Here is a 25,657-nt window from a genome sequence, read left to right as displayed (position 1 = left end):
TTTTTATGGAAACTAATTTCAATGTAAAATTTGTGAATGTGGGTGGGATGTTTGCTGTCTTTTGGATGTAATTTTAATGCCATGTACTACAGATTTTGGCTGTGTTTAAAAACACCATGAACATGACACTATTGTGGTTTTTAATCCATATTTTCAATTTATCAAAACGCTCTATTCTGACTGCTCACACTGTATTTTTAAAGAAAAACATCTATTTTAAAATATGCAGCTTTTATCTTTGCTTCCACCTTCCCCCACCCACTCCTTGATTGCATTTCAGGCGTTTTGGGCTCCCAATGACACGGGCATCGTATTTGTTGGATGGGAACATGAACCTCAACGGTTGGGTCTCGTGTACTGCACCAATAGAAAGTAAGCAGAGTATGTAAAATCATTGAATATAGCTAATTGCAGATAACTTACCCAGAATATCTATAAACGGCTGAGAAAACATAGTATACACTTATTTTTCCTGCTACAGTGCCCTCCATAATGTTTGGGACAAAGACCCATCATTTATTTATTTGCCTTTGTACTCCACAATTTGAGATTTGTAATAGAAAAAAATCACACGTGGTTAAAGTGCACATTGTCACATTTTAATAAAGGATTTTTAATACATTTTGGTTTCACCATGTAGAAATTACAGCAGTGTTTATACATAGTTCTCCCCCCCCCCCCCCCCCCCCCCCATTTCAGGGCACCATAATGTTTGGGACACAGCAATGTCATGTAAATGAAAGTAGTCATGTTTAGTGTTGTGTTGCATATCCTTTGCATGCAATGACTGCTTGAAGTCTGTTATTCACGGACATCACCTGTTGCTGGATGTCTTCTCTGGTAATGCTCTGCCAGGCCTGTATTGCAGTCATCTTTAGCTTATGCTTGTGTTTTGGGTCTAGTCCCCTTCAGTTTTCTCTTCAGCATATAAAAGGCATGCTCAATAAGCAAGTTCAGTATTCCGAAAAACGCAAGGAATCATGGGATTTCTCAAAGGTCACAAGCGATAAAAACTCTCGGCAGCCGTGCCACGGCATGGACATAGACCTGCGCTTCATCTGCAGCTGGGATCGATCCCGGGTCTCCGGCGCCGCAATCGCTACCAAACCGCCACTGGACTATCACTGTCCCCTCCCGAGAGATTTTTCTTTATTATAGAGAGAATTCTTCTGTCATCAGTTGTGGAAGTCTTCCTTGTTCTGCAAGTCCCTTTGCGATTAGTAAGCTCACCAGTGCTCTCTTTCTTCTTCGTGATGTTCCGAACAGTTGATTTTGGTAAGCCTAGGGTTTGGCTGATGTCTCTAACAGTTGTATTCTTGTTTCTCAGTCTCATAATGGCTTCTTTGACTTTCATTGGCACAACTTTGGTCCACGTGTTGATAAACAGCAATAAAAGATTCCAAAGGTGATGGAAAGACTGGAGGAAAGACTAGGTGCTGAGTACTATCTTACCTGCATGAAGGAAGCAATTAAACACACCTGAGCAATTACAAACACCTGTGAAGCCATGTGTCCCAAACATTATGGTGCCCTGAAATGGGGTGACTATGTATAAACACAGCTGTAATTTCTACATGGTGAAACCAAAATGTATAAAAATACTCTTCAATAAAATCTGACTACGTGCACTTTAACCACATGTGATTTTTTTGTTTTCCATTACAAATCTCAAATCGTGGAGTACAGAAGCAAATAAATAAATGATGGGTCTTTGTCCCAAACATTATGGAGGACACTCTATTTGTTGAATTTTGTGTATTCTTGATGGGACATCAGTTGGAATGCTGAACTTAAGCTTGGTCTCATGTCGGAAATATTAGATTTCATGTTCCTGATTTATTCTCAAGGGACCCTCTGTGGAAAAGTGTCTTCCAGCCAAATAAAATCAAGGACCAGCCATTTGGACAAAAAAATTGGAGGACACTGATGATATAGAACGAGTGAACATGGAGCACAACTAAAATGATTGCTTTACTGATTTATACCAGTGTACAGGAATCTTTGGTATTTTTGTTTATTATTATTATTTTGATTCAATATCTTAGGTCTGGGCTGTACTATGTGGATCTGACAGGTGGCAACTGCCGTAAGTGAATACCATTATATGAATTAATGTTATTGCCATCTTCATATTATTTATAATGCTTTAACTGTTCTGCTAGCATGGAGATTTGGTGTTTGCTTGGAAAGAACCTGGAGCTGAATTTTGTTTTTGATATGCATAATTTGCATGCCACAATCTGAGCCATTATTTGATAAATGTAACTTTGCTGAGGTGAAAACTAGCTGTGTTTTCTATGTAGTATTTTTGGGGTATCATCTTCATAGAATATATTGTCATGGAAATAATGCTGTAAATATTCAAGTGTGCAGCAAATGTTTTTAAGGGCTACAGGTTTGGACAAGTGTGCAATAATTATTGCTGAACATGATCAGTAGTTTAGCATGCCCAGGACATGCTGGGATTTTTAATATGTATGTTGGGTCGACTTGGATACTGTCACTCTCTGTAGAAGGACCTCCAACCACATACTCAGGGCTGAACTGGTGTGCCTATCAAGTTGAATGATATTGTTACTCTGAACTCAGATTTCGGATCATTCAAGGCAGCAGTTGATGTTTACCACTTTTTCCAGTTTGGATCACATCACTGCCTAATGTCACATCTGGTCTCTGCTTAAGGAAATGGGAATTAATCTCTCGGCATATCAAGCTGTGTCATCGGTTCATCGCAAGGTCCGTTGAGCATGTCAAATATATTTTATCATGTTTATTTCACAATCCAGGATGCCAAAAACAGAATCAGTGAAACGGGTTACACACTTTCAAGTCATTCAAAATATATTGTTTAGTGCTCTCCAAGCTGCATGGTGACTTAAAACCGAGGTGGATATATATTGCTCCACACCTACTCGCGCTTGACATGCACCTGTGGGAAAGACATTGGCTCATAAATATGCAAGCACAGAATTTTCACTAATAAGATATGAAATCTGGCCCCAATCCCCAATGAAGTGCCATTTCAGTGCATGTTTTAAATGGAAAACTTAGTTTAAATTTCTCAAAAATATTATTACCTTCTATCCTGTTGTAACATCCTCAAAGATGCAGTCTTTATAACAATATATGCATTTCACAGAAACTTTATTGGGGAAAGATGGTCCTTATCTTGGAAAAAATAAGTCTTGCACCTTCTTCATTCTGACTTTTAATCAGTTGTGAACAACACTAACATATCTCTCGGTGTAGATAATGACATCCTATGTGTGACAGAACTATTTTAATTTTGTTAAGGTTTTTTCCAGGGGGGCAGTGGAATAAGTTTTCAGAGAGGCTGTTCCACTATGGTCTTGCATTATGGCATTTTGGATCATGGAATTGTAGATGGATGGGGCTGAATGTCCCACTCTCTTGATACATTTCTATGTTGGATGAGGTTCTACAATGCTTCAGAAAATTTACCCTAATTCTTTATGAAATGCATGTGTTGCTCATGTTTAGATTCTGCTTTCTTTTAATCTCTTCCTCAGTGCAACTTTCTTCTGAAGCAAATGCGGTTCGGTCGCCTCGACTCAGCCCTGACAAGTGTCGAATTGTCTACTTTGAAGGTGATGCAGGTGGTCCCCACCACCAGTGCTGTAAACTTTGCATGGTGAGTTTTTAATTGGAAAGTAGGTTATATCAAAGAAAATATTTTCTGAACAAAAACATCCTTTCTCAGAAGTTATTTATATGGGTAAAATCAGTGTCATAATTTATATATTTGTTGCAACTTTTAGCTAGTAATTATATGGAGTGAGTGGAATGCAGAGATAAAGCATAAAAGACCCGAGTCAGTTTTGTTCACGTAGCTTGGAAGTTGAATGCTGATGTTGATTTTTTTTCCCGTTGCATATTTCTGCTTATGTCTATAATTTTGGATATGTTTTTTTCTCTGCTTTGTGCTGTTCTCTTACTCAGTTTTCTATTCAAACCAATAGATCTTCGATATAATTTCATAAATTAGAACATTAATCAAGGGTTGAAATACTATTTTTGTGCATGCATTCCAGTCTTAATTGTGCGTTTGCTTGCAGACAGTTCCAGTTGGTTAAAAACAATCTAATATTTATACTTAACCATTTTAAATTTGCTCATATATAAAGTTTTAATTGTGGGTTAATAGCCAATCAGCTCTCAGGAATCAGGTCATTCATTTAACCTTTTGTGCCTTCTTCTTCTTGGTACAATGCTGGCTAGCCGTGTTTTGCAGGACCATGAGTGTAGGGAGTGTGCATTGGTCTATAGAAACATATGTGCAGGAGTAGGCCATTCGGCCCTTCGAGTCAGCACCACCATTCAATATGATCATGGCTGATCATCTAAAATCAGTACCACGTTCCTGCTTTTTCCCCATATCCCTTGATTCCTTTAGCCCTAAGAGCTAAATCTCTCGCTCTTGAAAACATTCAGTGAATTGGCCTCCACTGCCTTCTGTGGCAGATAATTCCACAGATTCTCTGAGTGAAAAGGTTTTTCCTCATCTTGATCCAAAATGGCCTACCCCTTATTTATAAACTGTTCTGGAGTCCCCCAACATCGGGAACGTTTTTCCTGCATCTAGCCTGTCCAATCCATTAAGAATTTTTTATATTTCTCTCAGATCTCTTCTCATCCTTCCAAATTCTTGTGAATACAAGCCCAGTTGACCCATTCTTTCATCATATGTCAGTCCTGCTATCCTGGGAATGAACCTGGTTAACCTACACTGCACTTCCTCAAATTAGGAGACCAAAATTGGACACAATACTCCAGGTGTGGTCTCACCAGGGCCCTGTACAACTGCAGTCGGACCTCCTTGCTCCTAAACGCAAATCCTCTCGCAATAGAAGGCCAGCATGCTATTAGCTTTCTTCACTACCTGCTGTACCTGCATGCTTACTTTCAGTGACTGATGTACAAGCACACCTAGGTCTCGTTGCACCTTCCCTATCCTAATCAGACACCATTCAGATAATAATCTGCCTTCCTGTTCTTGCCACCAAAGTGGATAACCTCACATTTATCTGTTAATATCCTCCCACTACTGTGTATGGCCCATTAGATAAATATTTCTTCCTTCCCAAGTGAACCTGCTGGCCTTTAAATTATATAGCCATCCCACTGCATGAATGGTCCATCACCACCAATGCAGATTTCTTTCTGATCCTAATCCCCATACCAAACCTATTATATCACTTTGAATTGGTGCCTTTGAACCTTTGTCCCTCGGAGGATCCTCTTCTGGATTCACTTCCCAATAGTTAAAACTGCAGAATTCATTAGTACTCTTCTCTCATAATTGAAAGTCGCACCCATTAAATATGGAAGAAAGTATATGTTGCTGTGTTTTTTTTTATTTCAGTAGGCTACCAGTGATAATTTCTTTGCTGGCACATAGATGTCCATCTTAGAGTTTGGAGGGTGGTGTGGAAGAAAAGTCTGGAAAAGTGTATTCGCTGCGATATGACATCATGGTTGCCTGAGGACAGATTTGAGAACTTTATGTTGGTTTCTTGTGAACTGGAGAGCATAGTTTCAAGAGAAAAACTGCACAAACTTAGTCTGAAAAAGCTAATAATACTCAGCAATTCAGGCAGTATCTATGCAGAGGAAAATATAATCGGTTGGTTTTAGTCTGTTAGTGTATTATTGCGTTTACGGCTTCTTAAGCTGCAGCAAGTAATAATTTAATTGTCAGTGGATAGGACAATTAAATACGCTTGACTTTTGACAAATAGGCCAAGTTCTGTTTCCATATCTTGTATTTAAGAGACTGATATATCATGCGATTGTATCAAATTTTGATTATTTGCCTAAGGATTGCTCCTGTTTGCTTTTGGATTGGGTTACGGACAGCTCGGATGAAGAACTACAGCAACTGTAGCCACCTAACTGAAGAGTAAAAGGGATTTTATCTTATTGAGTCATATAGCACAGTCCCTTCACGTGGGACTAGTATAAAAGGCCAACTTGCCTATGCCAACCAAGTTGTCCCTTTATACTAGTCCCATGTGCCAAGCCTTTGGCCTTTTCACCTCTAAACCTTCCGATCGATGTACCTGTCCAAATGTATTTTAAATGTTGTTATAATATCTGCCTATAACCTGTCTTATTTATGTCAAACATAAAAGCCAACAACTGTAACCAACATTGGTTATTTTTCAGTATGACTGGTACACAAAAGTGACCTCCACTGTGGTGGATATTGTGAATCGGCCAGATGAAGGTAATTAAAACTTCAGCATATAGATTCAGTGAAGTAGCTTGAAGTGTCAAATATTCAGTGAGGTTAGATTTATTTTTAGAAGTTGTTGCAGTTCTATTTCCTAGTTTTCTTGCCATTCCCTTTATCTATTCTAGTTACTGTTAATTTGTGGGATAGAATTCCACATGTAAGCACACAATCAACAATGTGTATTGGACTGACTGCTTTCTTAGTCAGAAGTGGTGCTAATAATTAAATTGTTTTGCTTCCTAGCCAGAAGAACTGAGGGCAACAGTCGCCTCGTGTAAAATCAATAATGCACAGGGTGTAAATTAGACACTGGGGCTTCTGGCACACTTAGCTGTTAATCCATCAATCTTGTGCATTATCAAATATGGATCACAAGATAGTGATCTGGAGAAGCAAATTGTGTACAATTTACATTTAATTACTGGCATTCCAATAACTCACAATCTATAATTGTTGCCTTCTCTATTTCATTGGAGATGGCTCGTATGTGTATCAGTCCACCAGCATAGAGAAAACGTGAAAAATATGATTTAGGTTACAAAAAAAAGGGTTTTAGATTACTGTGACTTCTAAAATCTAGACAGGGTTAAATTCAATTTTGACAATCACAATATTCGATTTTAGATAACATTAATACATGCAAATTTGTAAAGAATAGCACAATAATTTCCTTGTGTGTAATGTTTTTTAGATGGATTTACTGGCATATACTCTTTAGCACTGGCACAGAATTGTTGGGCTATGGACAGTCAGCGGATTCTCATTGATACACCTCAAAGGAGCAGAAAGGTAAATTGTTAATTGCAGGGTATTTTTGGTGATTTTTGTTTTTGTAAGCTTGTTAAATGCAAGAAACAGTTAATTACAGTGGGGAGAGGGAGATAGTGTCCGTTATTGCCGAATTGCGCTATGACCATGTAAGAGATGACCGAGTAATTGAGTAGTTTGTTTCCACTTCTTGTCCCAATTAATATTTGTCTCTCGACCTATAAGTAGATCCTTGTCATTTTGTTGCTTTCTATGCAAAAAAAAGATGGCTACCATGTTTTCTGTGTTACAAGAGTGATAACATTTCAAATGGTCTTGATTAGCTCAAATGCTCTGAGGTCATGAAGGACACTCATAAAAACAGGTATTTTTCTTTTGAAAAAAAATATATCTTTATGTTAGACAAAAATGCTGGAGAAACTCAGCGGGTGCGGCAGCATCTATGGAGTGAAGGAAATAGGCAAAGTTTCAGGCGGAAACCCTTCTTCAGACCTGAAACGTCACCCATTCCTTCTCTCCAGAGATGCTGCCTGCCCTGCTGAGTTACTCCAGCTTTTTGTGTCTAGTCTGTTAGGCTTGTTTGACCAGTTTCTCCTGAGATACATTGAAAGGGTTCTCTAGGCCTCTAAATTTACACAAATCTTTGTGGCAGTAATTCTATCAAAATATTTATCAGCTAGCTGTCCAGAGATGAGATTAATTGAAAAAGGAAAAATGCTATTTTTAAAAAGTATTCTGGTGTCAGTAGTATAGTTTTCAGATTAGCATCGAGTGCGATAAGTTTCCGTGACTTAAAGAAATTTGTGAAAAATCGTGACCTTGATGGGGAGGTTGGCTACTGCAAATTAGTGTTTCTTAAAAATTTAATTAGATGAATAGTTTGCTTCAGTATTATTGAGAGCAGGTTCTGGATTCTTGTATTACCTATTGAAATGAGATTCTAGATCTATTTTTTCCAATTTAAAATCCATTCTTTTTCAGGGTAATTTCTATCTTGTCCACCTTACAAGAAACTTACAGAAATGTACCTAATTGATGCTTGTATCTATTTGTGTAGTCTATCTCTATTGTTGTTTACAACAGCTTCCATGCCCCTGTTACATTCATGCAAAGATAATGCACAACTTCCTCAGCCCTAACTTGCTAATTTTCAAAGATCATCATCATTAGTGTTCAACGTTTGCCAGAATGAGCTGTTTTAAAGTATAAGTAGAAAATTGATTTTAAATCCTATTTTGCAGTTTACATCCTTATATTTTGATTTTTTTCCCCTTCCTCAGGATCTCCTCGTAATAAACATACCAACAAGAAATGTGACATCACTAACCAGTGGTAAATTTCTGTGTTTGTAGTTTTAATTAGTCTGCAGCTTTCTTCTACGTGTTATTTGTTCTTTGTCTGAAGCTCGATTGATAGCTTTCTCTTCAATCTGCATGTGCATCTTATGTTATTTACATTACAGGCTCGGACGCTGGAAGCTGGTCACTGCTGGCTATTTACCAGGATCTGATGGTGATCACGTGCTCATCCCCCAACTGCCCACCCAGTCTGGTATGAGAGCTCTTATTGCACAACTTGTTTTGAAGTATCATAACTCTCTGTAAATGCAATAGAAAGATAACACATTACTTTAACTTGCTTGATTGTGTTTCTGGAATCTTTTGGACTGGCTACATTTATGATTGGCTACATTTATGATATTATGATTAATGATTGGAAAATAGCACCATCAGGTCGCCAAGTTAAATATTTCAGTCGTTCCTTTGAAAACATATATATATTCATGATCTCTTATGTAACATTCCAAAATGTTAATGTGCAGTCAAATAGTTGCAGAATAGCAGATTTTTCTTTAGAAATTCCCGTATAGTTAATGGTAGTTTGCACCATCCTTAAGCACAATCCTTAACTCCTTTCCCATCTCTTCTCCTAGCTACACATCCCAATTCCAATGATTCCAGTGTTTCAAGGGGTTGCATTAATTGTTCTGCACATCAATGAAAATTATTTATTTGTGTATGAAGGAACTGCAGATGCTGGAGTAACTCAGCGGGACAGGCAGAATCTCTGGAGAGAAGTGGTGATGTTTTGTGTCGAGACCCTTCTTCAGACTGTTGTCGGGGAAGGAGATAGATAGATATGGAAGTGTGAAGGTGTGAAAATAGGGCAAAGGGAATGATCAAGGAAAGTGTAAAATAGATCATTGTTAGCTAGGAGAAGGTAACAACAAAGTAAACTGAGACAAAATGTAGTCGGAGATCTGGGAAGGGGAGCAGTAAGACTGGTCGGAGAACTGGGAACTCCCAACATAACGCCTATAGCACATCGCATAACGTCGCATACAGCACATAATCCTCTGACATTTTCGCCACCTCCAACATAATGTTCAGTCACTCTACATCTCCATCCCCCACCAGGAAGGTCTTAAAGCCCTCTGTTTCTTCCTCGACCGCAGAACCAGACAATTTCCCTCTACCAACACTCTCCTCCGCCTAGCAGAGCAGGTCCTTACCCGTAACAACTTTTCCTTCGATTCCTCCAAATCCAAGGCGAAGCTATGGGCACTCGCATGAACCCCAGCTATGCCTGCCTCTTTTTAGGGTACGTCGAACGATCACTGTCCCAGGCGTACACTGGCCCAATCCCAGAACTCTACCTCTGCTACATTGACAACTGCATCGGTGCTACCTCCTGCACCTATGCAGAACTCGGTGACTTCATTAACTTTACTACTAATTCCATCCTGCACCCAAATTCACTTGGACCATCTCTGACATCTTCCTACTGTTTCTTGATCCCACTGCCTCCATCCCAGGAGACAGAGTTAGAAACATAGAAAATAGGTGCAGGAGTAGGCCATTCGGCCCTTTGAGCCAACACCGTAATTCAATATGATCATGGCTGATCATCCAAAATCAGTACCCTGTTCTGGCTTTATTCTCATATCCCTTGATTCCCTTAGTGCTAAGAGCTAAATCTAATTCTCTCTTGAAAACATCCAGTAAATTGGCCTCCACTGCCTTCTTTGGCAGAGAATTCCAGATTCACAACTCTCTGGGTGAAAATGTTTTTACTCATCTTGGTCCTAAATGGCCTACCCCTTGATTTATAAACTCCCTTTTGCTTCTGTCCTCCTTTTATGGCCCTCTGTCTCCTACCATTGGGTCCCATCCCCCTGTTCTGTTAGTTTAAACGTGACCTTTCCCGTTAGTTGCACGGATACGCGTCCACGTTGTTGACTCCACCCCCCCCACTTTTTAGTTTAAACCCACCCGTGTAGCACTTGCAAACCTGCCTGCCAGAATGTCGGTCCCCTTCCAATTAAGGTCCCTTTTGTACAGGTCATCCCTGCCCCAGAAGAGATTCCAGTGCTCTAGAAAGCTAAATCCCTGCACCAACTCCTCAGCCACACACTCAGATCCCCTCAGCCACACATTCACATCCCTTATTTCCCTGTTCCTACCTTCATTAGCACGAGGTACTGGAAGCAACCCAGAGATAACCACCCTAGAAGTCCTACTTTTTGGCCCCTGTCTAGTTCTCTATACTCGCAGAATCTTCCTCTTCTTACCCACGTCACTTGTGCCTTCATGCACAACTACTTCTGGCTGCTCACCTCCCCTCTCGAAGATAATCTGAAGTTGGTCTGACTATCAACTGACATAGTATAAACCCACTGACTACCACAGCTATCTAGACTACACTTCTTCCCACCCTGCTTCCTGTAAAGACTCTATCTCCTACTCCCAATTTCTCTGTCTACGCCACATCTGCACCCAAGATGGGGTATTCAAAACTAGGGATGTCCTCATTTTTTAGGGAACGTGAGTTCCCCTCTTCCATCATAGACGAGGCACTCACCAGGGTCACCTCGATATCCCGCAGCTCTGCTCTCGCTCCCATTCCCACACTCATAACAGGGACGGAGTCCCCCTAGTCCTCACCTTCCACCCCATCAGCCGTGGCATACAGCACATAATCCTCCAACATTTTTGCCACCTCCAACGGGATACCGCCACTAGCCACATCTTCCTATCTCCACCACTTTCCGCAGAAACTGGTCCCTCCGCAACTTCCTGGCCAACTTTCCCCTGCAACCGCAGGAGATGCAACACCTGTCCCTAGACCTCCCCCCGACTCCGTCCAAGGATCCCAACAGTCTCAGGTGAGGCAGAGGTTCACTTGCACCTCCTCCAACCTCATCTACTGTTCCAGGTGTGGACTCCTGTGCATCGGCAAGACCAAGCGCAGGCTCGGCAATCGTTTTGCTGAACACCTCCGCTCAGTCTGTCTGAACCTACCTGATCTCCTGGTTGCTGGATGCTTTAACTCCCCTCCCATTCCCACACTGATCTTTCTGTCCTGGGCCTCCTCCATTGTCAGAGTTAGGCCCAGTGCAAATTGGAGGAACAGCACCTCATATTTTGCTTGGGCAGCTTACACCCCATCATTGACTTCTCTAACTTCAAGTAGCCCTTGCTTTCCCTCTCTCTTTCTCTCCATCCCTCCCCCTTCCCAGTTCTCTGACTAGTCTCAATATCACCCCCTTCCCAGTTCTCCGACCAGTCTTACTGGCACCGACTACATTTTGTCTCTGCTTTGTTGTTACCTTCTCCCAGGTAACGATGATCTATTCTGCATTTTCCTTGATCTCCATTCCTTTTGCCCTGTTTTCACACCTTTACGCTTCCTTATCTATCTATCTCCCTCCCCCCCTGACATCAGTCTGACAAAGGGTCTCGACCCAAAACGTCACCCATTCCCTCTCTCCAGAGATGCTGCCTGTCCCGCTGATTTACTCCAGAATTGTGTGTCTATAATTATTTCTTTATTCATTTGACTACTTTTGAGGGATGCAATATTTTTATAATTAATTAACGTGGAGCCTCGTTACCAACTTAATGTTGTTTTCATTCCTATAGAAAGTAGGCTTTTTGCCTGCTGCAGGCAAGGAACAAAAGGTCACTTGGGTAGCACTAGATGAAACTGAACCATTGCCAGGCATCGATTGGAAAATTCTGACTTTTACACCTCCACTTGAACAAGAGAATCCTAAATTCTGTAAGTAGGAAAATAAAAAGTAATTGTATGGTGCTCTGTTGTTGATATCTGAACCCCTTTTTATCTAACTGGATTTCCTTATGTTCTCTATTTATGGCTCCATTTTGTTCATTGTTTTTCTCTGTTTTTCAGTTTTAATTGTTTTGAATAGGGTCATTTAAACATGTTATTGAACAGTTAGTGGAACCATTTAAATTCTGACGTGCTTTTCAGTTGATTACATTTGGTCTGAATCAAAAATTTGTCTATAATATGTGCAAATTCAGTTTAAGTTCAGAAACAATGTTAGCAAAAGAATCTAAATTTAGATTGATCTGAACAGAGCATTTATGCTAGAGTAACCCAGCGGGACAGGCTGCTCTGGAGAGAAGAAATGGCTGATGTTTTGGGTCAAGACCCTTCTTCAGACTGAAAGTCAGGGGAGAGGGAAACTAGAAATATGTAAGGTTAATTGTAGGTTTGATTGTGATCATGTATTGTCTTTTAGGATGCATCAAAAGCTTGCCACTGTACCTCTGTGCACGTGACAATATACTAAGCTGAACTGATTCAAAGAGCATGTAAGACGTGAAAAGGACAGATCAAAGCAGATGGTGATCAAGGAAATGCGCACTCATTTTTTTTACCTGTGCCCTCTTGGTTTGACCTGTTCATTGTTCAGGAGATATCTGGTATTGCTGATGGACTGTTGCAATTTCCTTTTCAGTTGTTTCTTTCCTTTTCACTTAGCTGCAATGAATTTTGAAGGTATCCTTTTGAAACCCAGTGAAAGAAAAGATGGTGCTCCTCCTCCAGTTATTGTTTGGCCACATGGTGAGTTGGCATGATTGTGGAATGCATTGCTGATAACCAGATCAGTATAGAATTTGAAGGGCAATAAAAATGACTTAAGGGCCTGTCCCACTTAAGCAATTTTTTTTAGGCGACTGCCAGCGACAGTCACAGTCATAGTGGGACGCCGAAATGGACCCACCCTACGACAATGTCTGTGATAAGCCACCACCTAGTTAAACTATAAAGTTTAACAAACATTACAAACTTACAAGATACTTCATGATGAGGAATTGTCCTCAGCCAATCTTCACTATACTTTGCCTTTGCTGTATCTTTTTTTTCCAGCAGCAACACATCAGATTGTAATCGGAGGCTGTCTATGGTTCTAGAGAGAACCATTGGCTATAACCTTCTCGGAGGTCAGCACATCTTTAATTTCTATGCCTTTTCATTGCGATATGAAAGTCATAGATGAGCTGAAACTCATATGCTCACTTGCTTGACATGCCACCACCCACTGGATTCACCTCTGAAACCAGCAACAGAACCCTCTGGGGAGAGGGGCAGGTTGCCGTTCCTAATAGCCTCATTTGCTGTTGCTGCAGTAGGAAGCTCAACCTTTAAATGGATCTAAATTAAACCGGTTTTGTGCAGGTAAATGAAATGCTTGAGTCATAAGGATAGGTCATGTCTTTTACCAGAGACCATTGGAGATTGAGGGGTGACCTTATGGAGATACATAAAATCACGAGTAGTACAGATAAGGTGGATGGTCACAGTCTTTTTCCAAGGATAGGGCTCTAAAACTAGAGGCCATATATTTAATGTGAGAGGGAAAAGATTTAAAAGCATCATGAAGGGCAAACTTTTCACGCAAAGGATGGTGGGTATATGGAGCCATCTGCCAGAGGAAGCTGTTTTAGTGGGTACAAAAACAATACATAAAAGACAATTTGACAGTTTCATAGATGCAAATGGCTTTGAGGAATTTGGGCCAAATGGGACAACTTCGACAGACATCTTGATCACCATGAACACATTGGGGCAAAGAGCCTATTTCCAAGATGTATCACTCTGAGTCTGTCATTCAACTGTCTTGAGTACCTCTAAATATCAGAGACTTTTCAAACCATCTTGAAAGGATTTTGAAGGCAGTGAAGGGTTGTTGATACATTCTGTGAGAATGGTCCCAGTTTGTTACTTAAGACCCTGTTGCCAGGTTGCCCATTGCACTCCGCAGGATGACTTTCGGATATGCAGTGTTGGATTGTTTGGACCACCGGGGTGAATATTGTGGGAGGGGTGGGATCCTGTTCCTCCTGGCCCAAAGATAAAGACTAGCACTATCCCTCTGCCTCTAAGGAAGGTATACAAATTAGCATTTCAGGTTGGAACCAAATGAAAGGATCCTTTGGAACTATCTCTTTCCTTTTCTGACACTAACTGCTCTGCAGTGAAAATGCAGCATTTCTTGATTTTGTTGTCACATTTTTATTTTTTGGTATTTCTTTCCCTTGCATTTTGCTTTTGTTTCTCATGTTTCTTCCAAACACATAAAGCATTTTATTAAGATCTTAAAGGTACTATTGAGTTATGATCGCATCTTTACCAGCCAGCAATCTGCTTCCATTTCCATACAACTTGATTGCTGATAGTAAAAGAAGGGTGACTATTCAATTTGGAGGCAGTAAGTTTAAACTGATGCAAAACAACTGGAAAATGTTGCAGAAAATAAGCTAGGCTTTAACCTTCAGAGAGAATGTATCCAAAGATACACATGTTTTTGATCCAGTTCACATAAATGTCTCTATTAAGTCATTCTTTGGTTAGGTTTGATTGGATGTGAATGGACTGTACATTACTGTTTTTTTTAAATAAATAAAACAAGATCAACATTCTTATGAAGGTTTACTGAATAAACCCAATTGAGACATACCCAACCATTCTGCCTCAACCATCGAAACAAAATACAACAATAATACTGAGAGCAAATTTAATAATGTAATGAGAGGAAGTTTCATAATAATATTATTATCACCCTTTGATGTTATATAGGTGGACCACATTCAGTTTTCACAGCTGAATGGATGTTGTATCCTGTCGCCCTTTGCAAACTGGGATTCGCAGTCTTACTGAGTAAGTAATATGCAAAATCAAACCAGTCACCACTTACAAATACTGATAACAAATTTGAAGGATAAAATATAACTCAACTGTATAGTTTTAATTGGAATGTCCTTGGGCAGTGTTTGATGAAAAGAAGCATTTCCCATTGTATATTAGCTGTTTTCCTCATAGAAGTGTCATTAGGTGCTTCCTAGTGGCTTGTGAATAGCTATTTGGATCAGATCGCTTGACTTGTCATCTAGGATCAGATGGTATCATGTTGTAGTACTCGTACGAAAGTGGGTTTAAAATGCAGAGCAGATAATGCATGTGAGATGTCTGGTTAAATATCAAACGTCTTGCTTGGTTATAAGCAGTCAGCATCTTTCTTTGTAGGTATGCAATAGTCAAGTGTGGGGTTGTGTCAAAGGACAGCTCTATTTACTCAAAGCAGCTCGTGCTTAATCTTTGCAATCAAGAAAAAAACTTATTTGGGATTTATCTGAAAGGCTTATCTTTGGCTCATGGGTATTGTAAAAAGGATTAATGCCAATGGAGACTTGAGCTATTTTAAACTCAAAGTGCAGTACTTCAGAGTTAAATTATGAGATTGGCAAGTATTGTATTTCACAATGAAAAATAATATATTACGTGTACAGCATTCGTGGCTGTGGATTCCAGTAATCATAAACTAAGCTTTTCATTAAATCATGAATTAGTTAAGATGGAAACATCTCCCTTTATGACCCACTGTATTAGAATAGGCATTACGTATATAGTATGCATTGCTGTATGTATGTAGTGAGGGGAAGGGTCCTGATTACGAAAATGACTAAAGGAGAAGCAGGAAATTTTTCAGTTTGGTTAGTGACCCCTTTATAAATATTAATTAAACCCTTCCACCCAAAAGGCTCTTTCTCTTCACTGATGCTGAAAAAGCTAATTTTCAAGCAGAAAGATTTTCTGTTTCCTTCAAATGATAGTATTGAGGACCAGCTTTATTATGTTAGTTGCTGATTCCGAAACTGAATGAAACTGTTCACAACTGTTGTCATTTATGATGTAGTAAGAAACTTCAGACCAAATATCTGCATCATTACCAGAAATGCCTCTTTCCATCTCGATCTCCAACTCTGACTCATCTAGTCATTCATTGAAAACTTTGTCCCTGCTTTTTAGTTATATCCAGGTGACCATTGACCCTTTATCATTCCTAAATTTAATTGCTGCCATTGGAGCTGTTTTTTCAAACATTTCTTGCAATGATGCAGATATTTATGCTGACCATTATTTTTTCCATATCTACGCTTCTCTACTCAATATTTTCCTTTTTTGAGGTGCTCCTTAAACCTGACATCTGAGCAACTTTTTGGCCCACTGCTTTAATAGATTAAGATCAAATTTTGTTTGAAACATTTTTGTAAAGTATATTGGGATATTTAACTTAATTGAAAGCCCTTTATAAATACAAATTTTTATTACTGGACATTTAATCTCTGGTATTTACATTTTGCCTCTGTATAATGCAGTTTTAATTAATTGATTTTACAGTAAACTACAGAGGTTCCATTGGCTTTGGTCAAGATAGTATCTTCTCTCTGCCTGGAAATATTGGAAGCCAGGATGTGAAAGATGTGCAGGTAATGAGTTGTTCCGATCAGCTGGTTTATGTATAAAAGCTGGACCATTATTCCTAGAAAGGTTAACAGAAGAATACTGTTCTTGTTAGAGGCATAAATATTATTTTAATATCACGTTTATTATTTATGCCATGATCAAGCAGAATTGCTGGCAACAAAATCTTTGCATGGTGGAATGAACGAGCAAATAAAGATGACCCACAAGCTGGAGTTATGTGCAGGTTACTGTTTTAGGCCCACCTGTTATTGTTATTTAAAGTCACTTATTGGATTTCTTTACTTGAGCATCGTAAACACAGTGCAGGGCATAAAATTTGATTTATGAGGGACTTCCTTGTAAACTGGAAGCAGATTTCAACTGATATTAAACTTAATACTTAGTTTTATCCCATAATTCTGTAAAACTTAGAAAACTGCAAGTTTGATACTCTCATGAATGTCTGAAATGTCTAGACAAATACATGAATCATGAAGGCATAGTAGGCGACACACCCAACACAAGGGAATCAGATTAATTTAGTCTGTACAACAGGGGGCATGACGCGTGGAGTTGTCATGGTCAGGAGATATAAAAATGCATGATAAGGATTTTGAAGAGGTAAGAGAAAAGTTATTAGTGGGCTGTTCCTTACTTACACTGTTTCAATCATTTGAAATAATTGCAAGCTCAAAAAGTGTTCTTTAATGTTTTCCATTTCAAAAATGGAACCATTGTATAGAGAAAATAAAAATGAACATCCTATAAGGTGAAATGAGCCATACACTATATTCACAATCATTAAAACATTCAACCATTCTCAGCACAAAAAACATTCTAATTCATCACCCAAATTCTTGGTAATTGATTTTTCAGAAGCGTAGATATACAAATTTATCTCTTTTATGTCTGTTCCAAAGCAGTACAAACAACATTTAGCGCACTTACATTAAAACAATCTATCTAATTGAGCAGCAACTTACTCTTTTTAAACTTTTCTTTGAATGCTTATTGATTAATTACGTGTGAATTTAGCAAATATTGCTCTGTTGATTTGGACTCAAACTTGGAAGAAGTAAATAAAAGATCTGCATTGCAGGCGAGAATTAATTCTCAGTCTCATCTTTTCCAGTTTACTTCAGTTTGGGTTAAGATGAAGTATCATCATTTCAATATTCTTTGGCTAATGCAAATCAGAGGAGGCTCTCACTCCTAATTGCTACCCCATGGCTACTGTTGGAATGTGTCTGTTGGCATCGGATAAGGACAAGAGCAGGAATTTGCATTATAAGCTGCACAAACAAATCCTCTTTGTCCAGCTTCATGGATGAATTGCCACCAATTGTGCTGGGTGGCATGTCCAAACATAGCAGAACAACTATCATCGAGACGAATAAAATATTCAATTCCATAATCAAAGTAATGGAGTATAAATTAAATTAAATTTTACTCAACTTGTGCACGGGTCAGTTACCTTCTGCAGTACTGGATCTACTGAAGACAGAACATGGAAACCTCACATTCGTAAATAAATAAGTGGAGAATTATAAATTTGTTTCCTAATGTTAGAAACATGATGTGAAATAAATGGAAATGTTGGCATAAGGTAGTGTAAGAGCATGTCTAAATGTTTGCTGTACCATAATGGTTACTTTTTAAATCTAGTCCAACACACCCTGACCTTCTGTTCATGCCAATTGCTCCCAATCATGTGGGTCTATGTTTTATGTAACAATATGTAATGTGATACCTTATCAGTTTTACATTTTGGAAATACAGATATTCTTCATCTACTAGTTCAGCATGTCTGCCATGCTTATTAAACCATAAAAAACTCTGAGATTTGGACCAATGCACAAATCAAAGCAGTTATCTGCATATTCACAGGATTTAGAGAGGCAATGCTCTGCAATCAATCTCTTTTTCTGCAGCTGCTTATGGATGGGAACCAGAGTATGGGTTTATTCCCCTGCAAAATGTTGCCTATTTGATACCATATGTTTCATTTGCTATTATTACAAAAAAAAAGATATAATCGTGGACAGATGGTAAGCATTGTATCATTAAATAGTGTTGAGTGAAAGTTAAATACTCACTTTTATTTCAGTTTGCAGCAGAATTTGTATTAAAGGAATCGTTTGCTGATACCTCAAAGGTCTTCATCATTGGTGGCTCACATGGAGGTTTTCTTGCGAGTCACCTAGTTGGCCAGTACCCTGAATTCTACAAGGCCTGTGTGACTCGAAATCCTGTCATTGACATTGCTTCCATGCTGGCAACAACAGATGTTCCAGATTGGTGAGTACTAAGTTAAGATCGATGGAAGAATCTTGTCATGTTAACATGTTGTGCTTGTGTTAAAACTCTTAAACCTTTCGAAATAGGAGGTGACTTTTGACAGGGGTCTAAATTATTTGGTAGTTAATGATTTTTTTTGTTCTGCCCTTTTTGTTGGGTTAATGTAAAGGTAGCAAAGTCTTTTGTCAATACTGTCACATTACTTATCCAATTCACCTCTGAGTGAGTCTGAGTCGCACACAAATGCCAAAATCCCACATTTCTTAATTAGCTAATGTCACTCAATCGGTGTCATTCTTGAAATCCAGCAGGGGAGCACTGGGGTGTAAACTTGGAGTGGAAATGGGTGTTATATTGCTGCAGGTTCAGTGGAAAGAAACATATGTGAGGGATAGCAATCAGTTTCGGGTAAATTATATATTTTGAATTGAATTAAAAAAGTTATTAAACATAATTACATTTAATTTTTTTTGTTTACATTAAAAAAAATATTTCCCAATGTCTATGAACGTAAGAAACATTTCACAAACACTCCAGCTTCTGGCAGTTTTGATAACTCTGAGGGTATGGCTTAACCAAATATAGATGCAGCTCAGGTTTTGGAGTTTGATGTTTACAGCAGGAAGGCTGTAGCTACTTTGAACAGGAACTTGCAGGTAGACAAGTGGTGTGGTGTGGATTGGATGTGGTCTGCAGTCAGTATGTTGTGCAGCACTGGGTTAACATTGCAAAGTTTGGTTGATAATGTATCATTTACAACATATATGAATTGTTCTCTGGTTGTACCATGAAGGGTCTTGGGGCATAGTCTACAAGTCAAACAAGGTTGGAAGGTTCTGGCTGCAGAGGTGGATTTCAGATCACATTTAAACGTTTTCCAGTCTATTATTTGATTTATTTTGTGATTTGTAATTTACATTTTTTTTCTTCTTTTTGGTTTACTGGTTACAAAACTGGGTCATAGTGAACTGCTCATTCAGCTTGTGGTCTGAAATATACCTAAATCATAATGACAAAAAGACATATGTTGGATAATAATTGGTCACCGTGGACTTCAGATACAATGGTCCAAATTCTTTCTGGTGTGGATGAGTGTATCATTCTATTTCTGATTATTTGAAATCAGCTAAGTGATTGCGATTTAGAATTTTTCATTTTTTTAAATTCAATAATATCTAGATTTTGAATTATTGGATTTGATAAACAGGCAGATTTGAATTCAAGTGTGGGTATGTGGACCGAAGATAAAGTCCAAGGAACATTTGTGTTTTAGGTGCACAGTGGAGGCCGGTTTTGAGTACACAGCTGACCAGCTTCCAACTCCTCCCTTATTGGAAGCAATGTTGAGCAAGTCACCAATTGCATATGCTTCTCAAGTAAGCGGTTTATAATTCTTCTTTCCAAACTCTGTGTATTTGATATTATTGAAAGTATTTGCAGGTGAGGTCAGCATTCCTTTGCCACCTATTGTATTTCTGAATTGAAGCCAATTAATATAATTGACCAGTCTAAAGAAGGGTTTCGGCCCGAAACATTGCCTATTTCCTTTGCTCCATAGATGCTGCCGCACCAGCTGTGTTTCTCCAGCACTTTTGTCTACCTTCGATTTTCCAGCATCTGCAGTTCCTTCTTAAACAATATAATTGACCTACTACTTTGGGGTAAAGTTGTGTGAAGATGTCGATGCTGGGAATTGAACATTATTTTACTTTTAACCAGTGTTTGACCTCTTTCTGGATAAGATAGCAGGACCCAGTTTTTGAGTGTAAACCCTTCATTTAAATATGCAATTTAAAGCCGATTCTTCAATCCTTTTTTCTGCTTCTGAATTAAAAACTCCTGTAGCTACCAAATGAGATTTTGAAGTTGCAGGCAACTTCATGTTGAGAGCTTATGCCAGCATGAACAAAGATAAACTGTCTAACTCGATATATTTCCTTTATCAATTTTTCATGCAAATAAATTTCTGTTTGCCCCAGGTAAAATCTCCAGTGTTGATCATGCTAGGCGAGAAAGACAAACGTGTACATCCCACGCAAGGCCTCGAGTTCTATCGAGCACTGAAAGCCAGAAAGATTCCTGTACGGTATGTTTATAATTAATGAAATGGAAAATGAACTTTAAAAAACCCCTTTAAGCCAGTTAAGATAAAGAATGGCAGTATGGTGCAAGTTTTTTTCATAGAATGTAAGTACACAGATCCTGATTCATTACTTTGGCTACACAAAGAAATCTGAGCTGGTCTGAAGAAAATCCCAACACAATTGAGGCTTCTTTCCTTTGCCATGAACAGTAATATGTTATAAATAGCAGCAGGATCACCATCATCAGCATTCTGAAGGATGCGTACAGTAGTCATCTCGAAGGAATCCGTTTTAAAAATACCCTCTGGCCATGTGACCAATTTGATCAGATGTTACAACACAACATTACAGCAGGCCAAGGGAGTACAGCTCCTATCACAAGGAAAATTTGTAAGATCTTATCGCTGCCTCTCTGGAAGTGATTATTTAACTTGCCCTTGTTTTAATTCAACTAGGGCTTATGCAGTAGATTACCTTGCAGTTAATAAACAGGTTTTAAATCCACCTTTCTATAATTTTTTGGCGATTCTGTCGGGTCAACAAATAGTTTCTAAATTATATATTGATGTGTATTGTGGAAAAAGGAACTTGCTTGTGCTTTGTATGTTTAAATTTAAACTGCTGATATTGTCTAGTGAACTATTCCAATGATATGCCAAATATTAAACGATTTGTGGAGTCAGCATGAACAGATAGGTTGTCACCCCAATTATCCAACCTGTGAATATTTCCATAGGCTTCCTCTAGTTTGAAATTTAAATGGAATGCTCCAATACATGGCAGATGAAATTCAAAGCAGAAAAAAACTATTTTTACATTTTGTCAGAGGAATGAAGAGATGACGTCCAAACTTCAATTAAGCTTCTATCACCATCAGCGTTTGCCTTACCTGACATTCCCATCGTCCCTTGGTTACAATTTTAGTTATTCAAAAATGAAATATTCAACACTTATCAGATTCAATCATGGTCTTGAAATTTGAATTGGATAACTACTTGTAAGGAAACACTACGTCGGATTATGGGGAGAGAGGGAGAGACTACCTAGATGGTCTCCTTCCATTGCGTAGCCTTTTTTCTGTGGTGGAACAAATGATTCTGATGTTGTGGTCTTTTTTATATGTAAAAGCCCAAGCAAATTCAAATTCTTTGGCTGCCAGATGCTTTGTTTCACTCAGGATCTGTAATTTAGCAAGTTATGACAGTGGAATTCATTCAACAGACTTTTACAGGAAAAGCTGTTCGTTTGCATTATATCTACAATTGTATTACCTTAAATTTGCTACAGCTACCTTTTAGTTTTGCTTATTTTTAACCTATTAGTTTATACCATAAATGTACGATTAAAATGTTTTCAGATTTAAAAAACACAACTTGTATATTTTCCAGATTATTATGGTACCCTGATAACAACCACTCACTCTCCAAAGTTGATGCAGAGGCAGATGGATTCATGAATATCACACTTTGGTTTGTCAAACACCTCTGATCCTGATTCTTCATCCAAGAGGTAGTCAGTGTAACTTGATGCAAGATGATTTGCGGGAGCTGTCAATATTGTTGTGGTGCAGTCCATGAGATCTGAAATCCAGGTGGTTTTCTTTGGTATTTCGGAGATGACTTTGTATGTTCTTTTGGGGCTCTGTAGCCATAACATGTATACATGTTTTACACTGAATCACATGACACTGCCTAGAGTTTCAGGAATGAATCGGCATTGGTAATCATTATCTTTGTGTAGAGGGAGGATTTGGTGGCACACAAGTCATTCCTTCTGTAAACAGCTAATTATTATTTAAATTCATGTATGCCATTTTTGTGCTAGTAATGCCATTCTGCAATATCTTTGATATAAAACAATCTACATATGAATTAAATTATTTTCTGGTCAAATTCCCGAACTGTCATGCAACATCACAGTTCATTTAGTTTTAGGTAATGTTCAGTGTATCTTTAGTAGCTTTGTACCACGTCGGCAAGAAATTAATTTCCTTATTGTAAAATATTAAAAATCCCAGCTATTGCTTGATAATTCTACAAACCATCTCAAGAAAATTGAAGAACTGATAATTCAGTCTTGTGAGTGTGACTCTAGTGCACTAAAATAGACTTATGATTTTATGATTTCAACATTTGAAATCTTGATTGCTCGTTGACAGTCCCTCATATATGGATACTTTTCAGTTCATTTCCCGAGGGTGGAATAATATTTCTTTTATAGTCTGCTGTTATACTGCCATCTGTTTGACAGAGAATCCCACCAGACTGGAAACACAGCACCTCAAAAATAAAGTGCATTTGCTACTGAAAAGGTGAAAGGCTTTGCTTGCCTGTACACGTAATGCATTGACACGTTATGCCTAAAGCTCTCCATGGGTTTCTTGACTTGCATTGAAAGAAAAAAAGATTTAGTTATATATAACTTTCCACAGTATTGGCAATGATGGACTTTCATTTTTACAGCTGCAATCTTGTTGGAGGGTTCAAATAACATTTGTGAACCATTTGAGTTTAACTCCTAGCTTTTATAAAATGTCACTTAAACCCAGGATTAACATTCAGCCATGACATTACTCCCAGCAAACTGTTCACATTGCCGAAAGAATAATGTTGTGACTAGCCACACATCTAAGAATTAACTCTTGTCAGGTGATAAAATAATTGGGTGGATAATACCTTCCTTGGGCAGACAGACTGCAACTCTTCAGTAGGGTTCTGCTTGGAATGCCTTCCCCCACCAAAAATAATTGGTGAAAAAAATGTGGTGCAAAAGTGTGCCTTAACAACTGCTTTGACACTTGACTGTTAAAATTAGGATTTTAATGGTGTCAATAAATCTAAAAAGTTTGTCCCATTGTCTGTTACTGACTGGTCATTCCTTTGGCCATCTTATGTTGTACTAAACCTCTATAAGAGTAATTCTATCAGAATAACTGGTGAAGAACATACATATGTTCAATGTTCTGATAAATATCTGGGGAAGTCAAGAGGGTGGACATCTTGGACTACTTCCAAAAAGCTGTGGATGGAGTGGGGCTTCCTATCTTGATTGGTAATATGATTTTAGAATAATGATGACTGCATTCAAATAAAATGTGATTTTAGCAAGAACAAAAGAATTATGCTGTTGTAATTGAGATGCAACTGAAGCTGTCTGCAAAATATTTATATATAATCAATTAAAAAAAATCCTGGTGCTTTTACATTTCAACCTCTGGTGAAGCAAGTGTAATTTGCAGCTATTATATCTATCTTAGTGCCACAGAATAAATTAAGTAAAATTTACTGTGCTTGGTATTGTATTTTAATGTAGGCTAATGATGCTGCAGCCTTGGAGTAATTTTTCATTTCAGCTTTTTAGGATGCTCATAGAAAACTAACGTTATTGGGCATGTTTAAGAAAGAACAGCAGGTGCTGGAAAAATCGAAGGTTAGACAAAAATGCTGGAGGAACTCAGCGGGTGAGGCAGCATGTATGGAGAGAAGGAATGGTTGACGTTTCGGGTCGAGACCCTTCAGACTGATGTCGGGGGGGCAGGTGGGAAAAAGAAAGGAAGAGGCGGAGACGGTAGGCTTGTGGGAGAGTTGGAAAGGGGCAGGGTAAGGAGGCAGAAAGCAAGGACTATCTGAAATTAGAGAAGTCAATGTTCATACCGCTGGGGTGTAAATTACCTAAGCGAAATAAGAGGTGTTGTTCCTCCAATTTGTACTGGTCCTCACTCTGGCAATGGAAGAGGCTCAGGACAGAAATGTCAGATTCGGAATGGGAGGGGGAGTTGAAGCGCTGAGCCACCGGGAGATCAGGTTGGTTAGTGCGAACTGAGCGGAGGTGTTGGGCGAAGCAATCGCCGAGCCTGCGCTTGGTCTCGCCGTTGTAGAGAAGTTGACACCTGGAACAGCGGATGCAGTAGATGAGGTTGGAGGAGGTGCAGGTGAACCTCTGCCTCACCTGGAAAGACTGCTTCGGTCCTTGGATGCTTTTGAGGGGGGAGGTAAAGCGACATGGGTAGCATTTCCTGCAAGGGTGAAGTACCTGGGGAGGAGGTGGTTTGGGAGGGAAGGGACAAATTGACCAGGGAGTTACGGAGGGAACAGTCTCTGCGGAAAGCAGACAGGGCAAGAGGTGGGAAGATGTGGCCAGTGGTGGGATCCCGTTGGAGGTGGCAAAAATGGCGGAGGATTATATGTTGTATGCGACAGCTGATGGGGTGAAAGGTGAGGACAAAGGGGACTCTGGGCATGGTAAGTGTATCTTGCACTCAACCCAGACCAGTATCAAAAATTATAACATCAGAAAATGTGTAACAGCGACCCTACCTTGCAACAAAAACAGACGCTGGAAGCATTTCACTGGTTAAGCAGCACCTATGGAGGCAAAATACAACTTTTCAGTTTGAGACCCTGCATCAGGACCTTGCTCGCAATGTTTCCTGTTCCTTCAGTCCTGATGCAGAGTCCCGATCTCAAACGCCAACTACACCTTTTGCCTCCACAGATGCTGCTTGGTCCACTGAATTTTTCCAGCATTCTCATTTTGGTCTAGGTTTCCTCTCTTTTGTCTCCACCCTATGATTAGATATAGATTAGATATAATTTATTGCCACACAGCCAGGCTGGTGGAAATTTGGGTTGTCTGCAGCGATACAATAATAAAGAACACACAACCACAATAAAACTGTAACACAAACATCCAC

The 25,657-nt window shown here is 39.0% G+C and overlaps 1 protein-coding gene across 1 annotated transcript in view; it reads left to right on the top strand.

Moving 5' to 3' along the window:
- Window positions 1–24,248, top strand: part of apeh (acylaminoacyl-peptide hydrolase) — a 37,046-nt gene extending 12,798 nt beyond the window's left edge. Inside the window, exons 8-22 of the mRNA XM_033036750.1 lie at window positions 281–372; window positions 2,046–2,086; window positions 3,531–3,652; window positions 6,187–6,247; window positions 6,948–7,045; window positions 8,305–8,356; window positions 8,487–8,575; window positions 11,947–12,085; window positions 12,815–12,898; window positions 14,915–14,995; window positions 16,517–16,605; window positions 18,690–18,880; window positions 20,154–20,256; window positions 20,860–20,966; window positions 22,353–24,248. Of these exons, the coding sequence (XP_032892641.1) occupies window positions 281–372; window positions 2,046–2,086; window positions 3,531–3,652; window positions 6,187–6,247; window positions 6,948–7,045; window positions 8,305–8,356; window positions 8,487–8,575; window positions 11,947–12,085; window positions 12,815–12,898; window positions 14,915–14,995; window positions 16,517–16,605; window positions 18,690–18,880; window positions 20,154–20,256; window positions 20,860–20,966; window positions 22,353–22,452 (1,449 nt within the window). The 3' untranslated portion in view covers window positions 22,453–24,248. The remainder of the gene's footprint in view (window positions 1–280; window positions 373–2,045; window positions 2,087–3,530; window positions 3,653–6,186; window positions 6,248–6,947; window positions 7,046–8,304; window positions 8,357–8,486; window positions 8,576–11,946; window positions 12,086–12,814; window positions 12,899–14,914; window positions 14,996–16,516; window positions 16,606–18,689; window positions 18,881–20,153; window positions 20,257–20,859; window positions 20,967–22,352) is intronic.
- Window positions 24,249–25,657: the final 1,409 nt, after the last annotated feature.

This window comes from Amblyraja radiata, chromosome 18 (genome assembly GCF_010909765.2).
Source record: "Amblyraja radiata isolate CabotCenter1 chromosome 18, sAmbRad1.1.pri, whole genome shotgun sequence".
Lineage (NCBI taxonomy): Eukaryota > Metazoa > Chordata > Chondrichthyes > Rajiformes > Rajidae > Amblyraja > Amblyraja radiata.
Note: the sequence above shows the minus strand (reverse complement) of the source record. Positions and strands in the feature narration are given on the sequence as shown.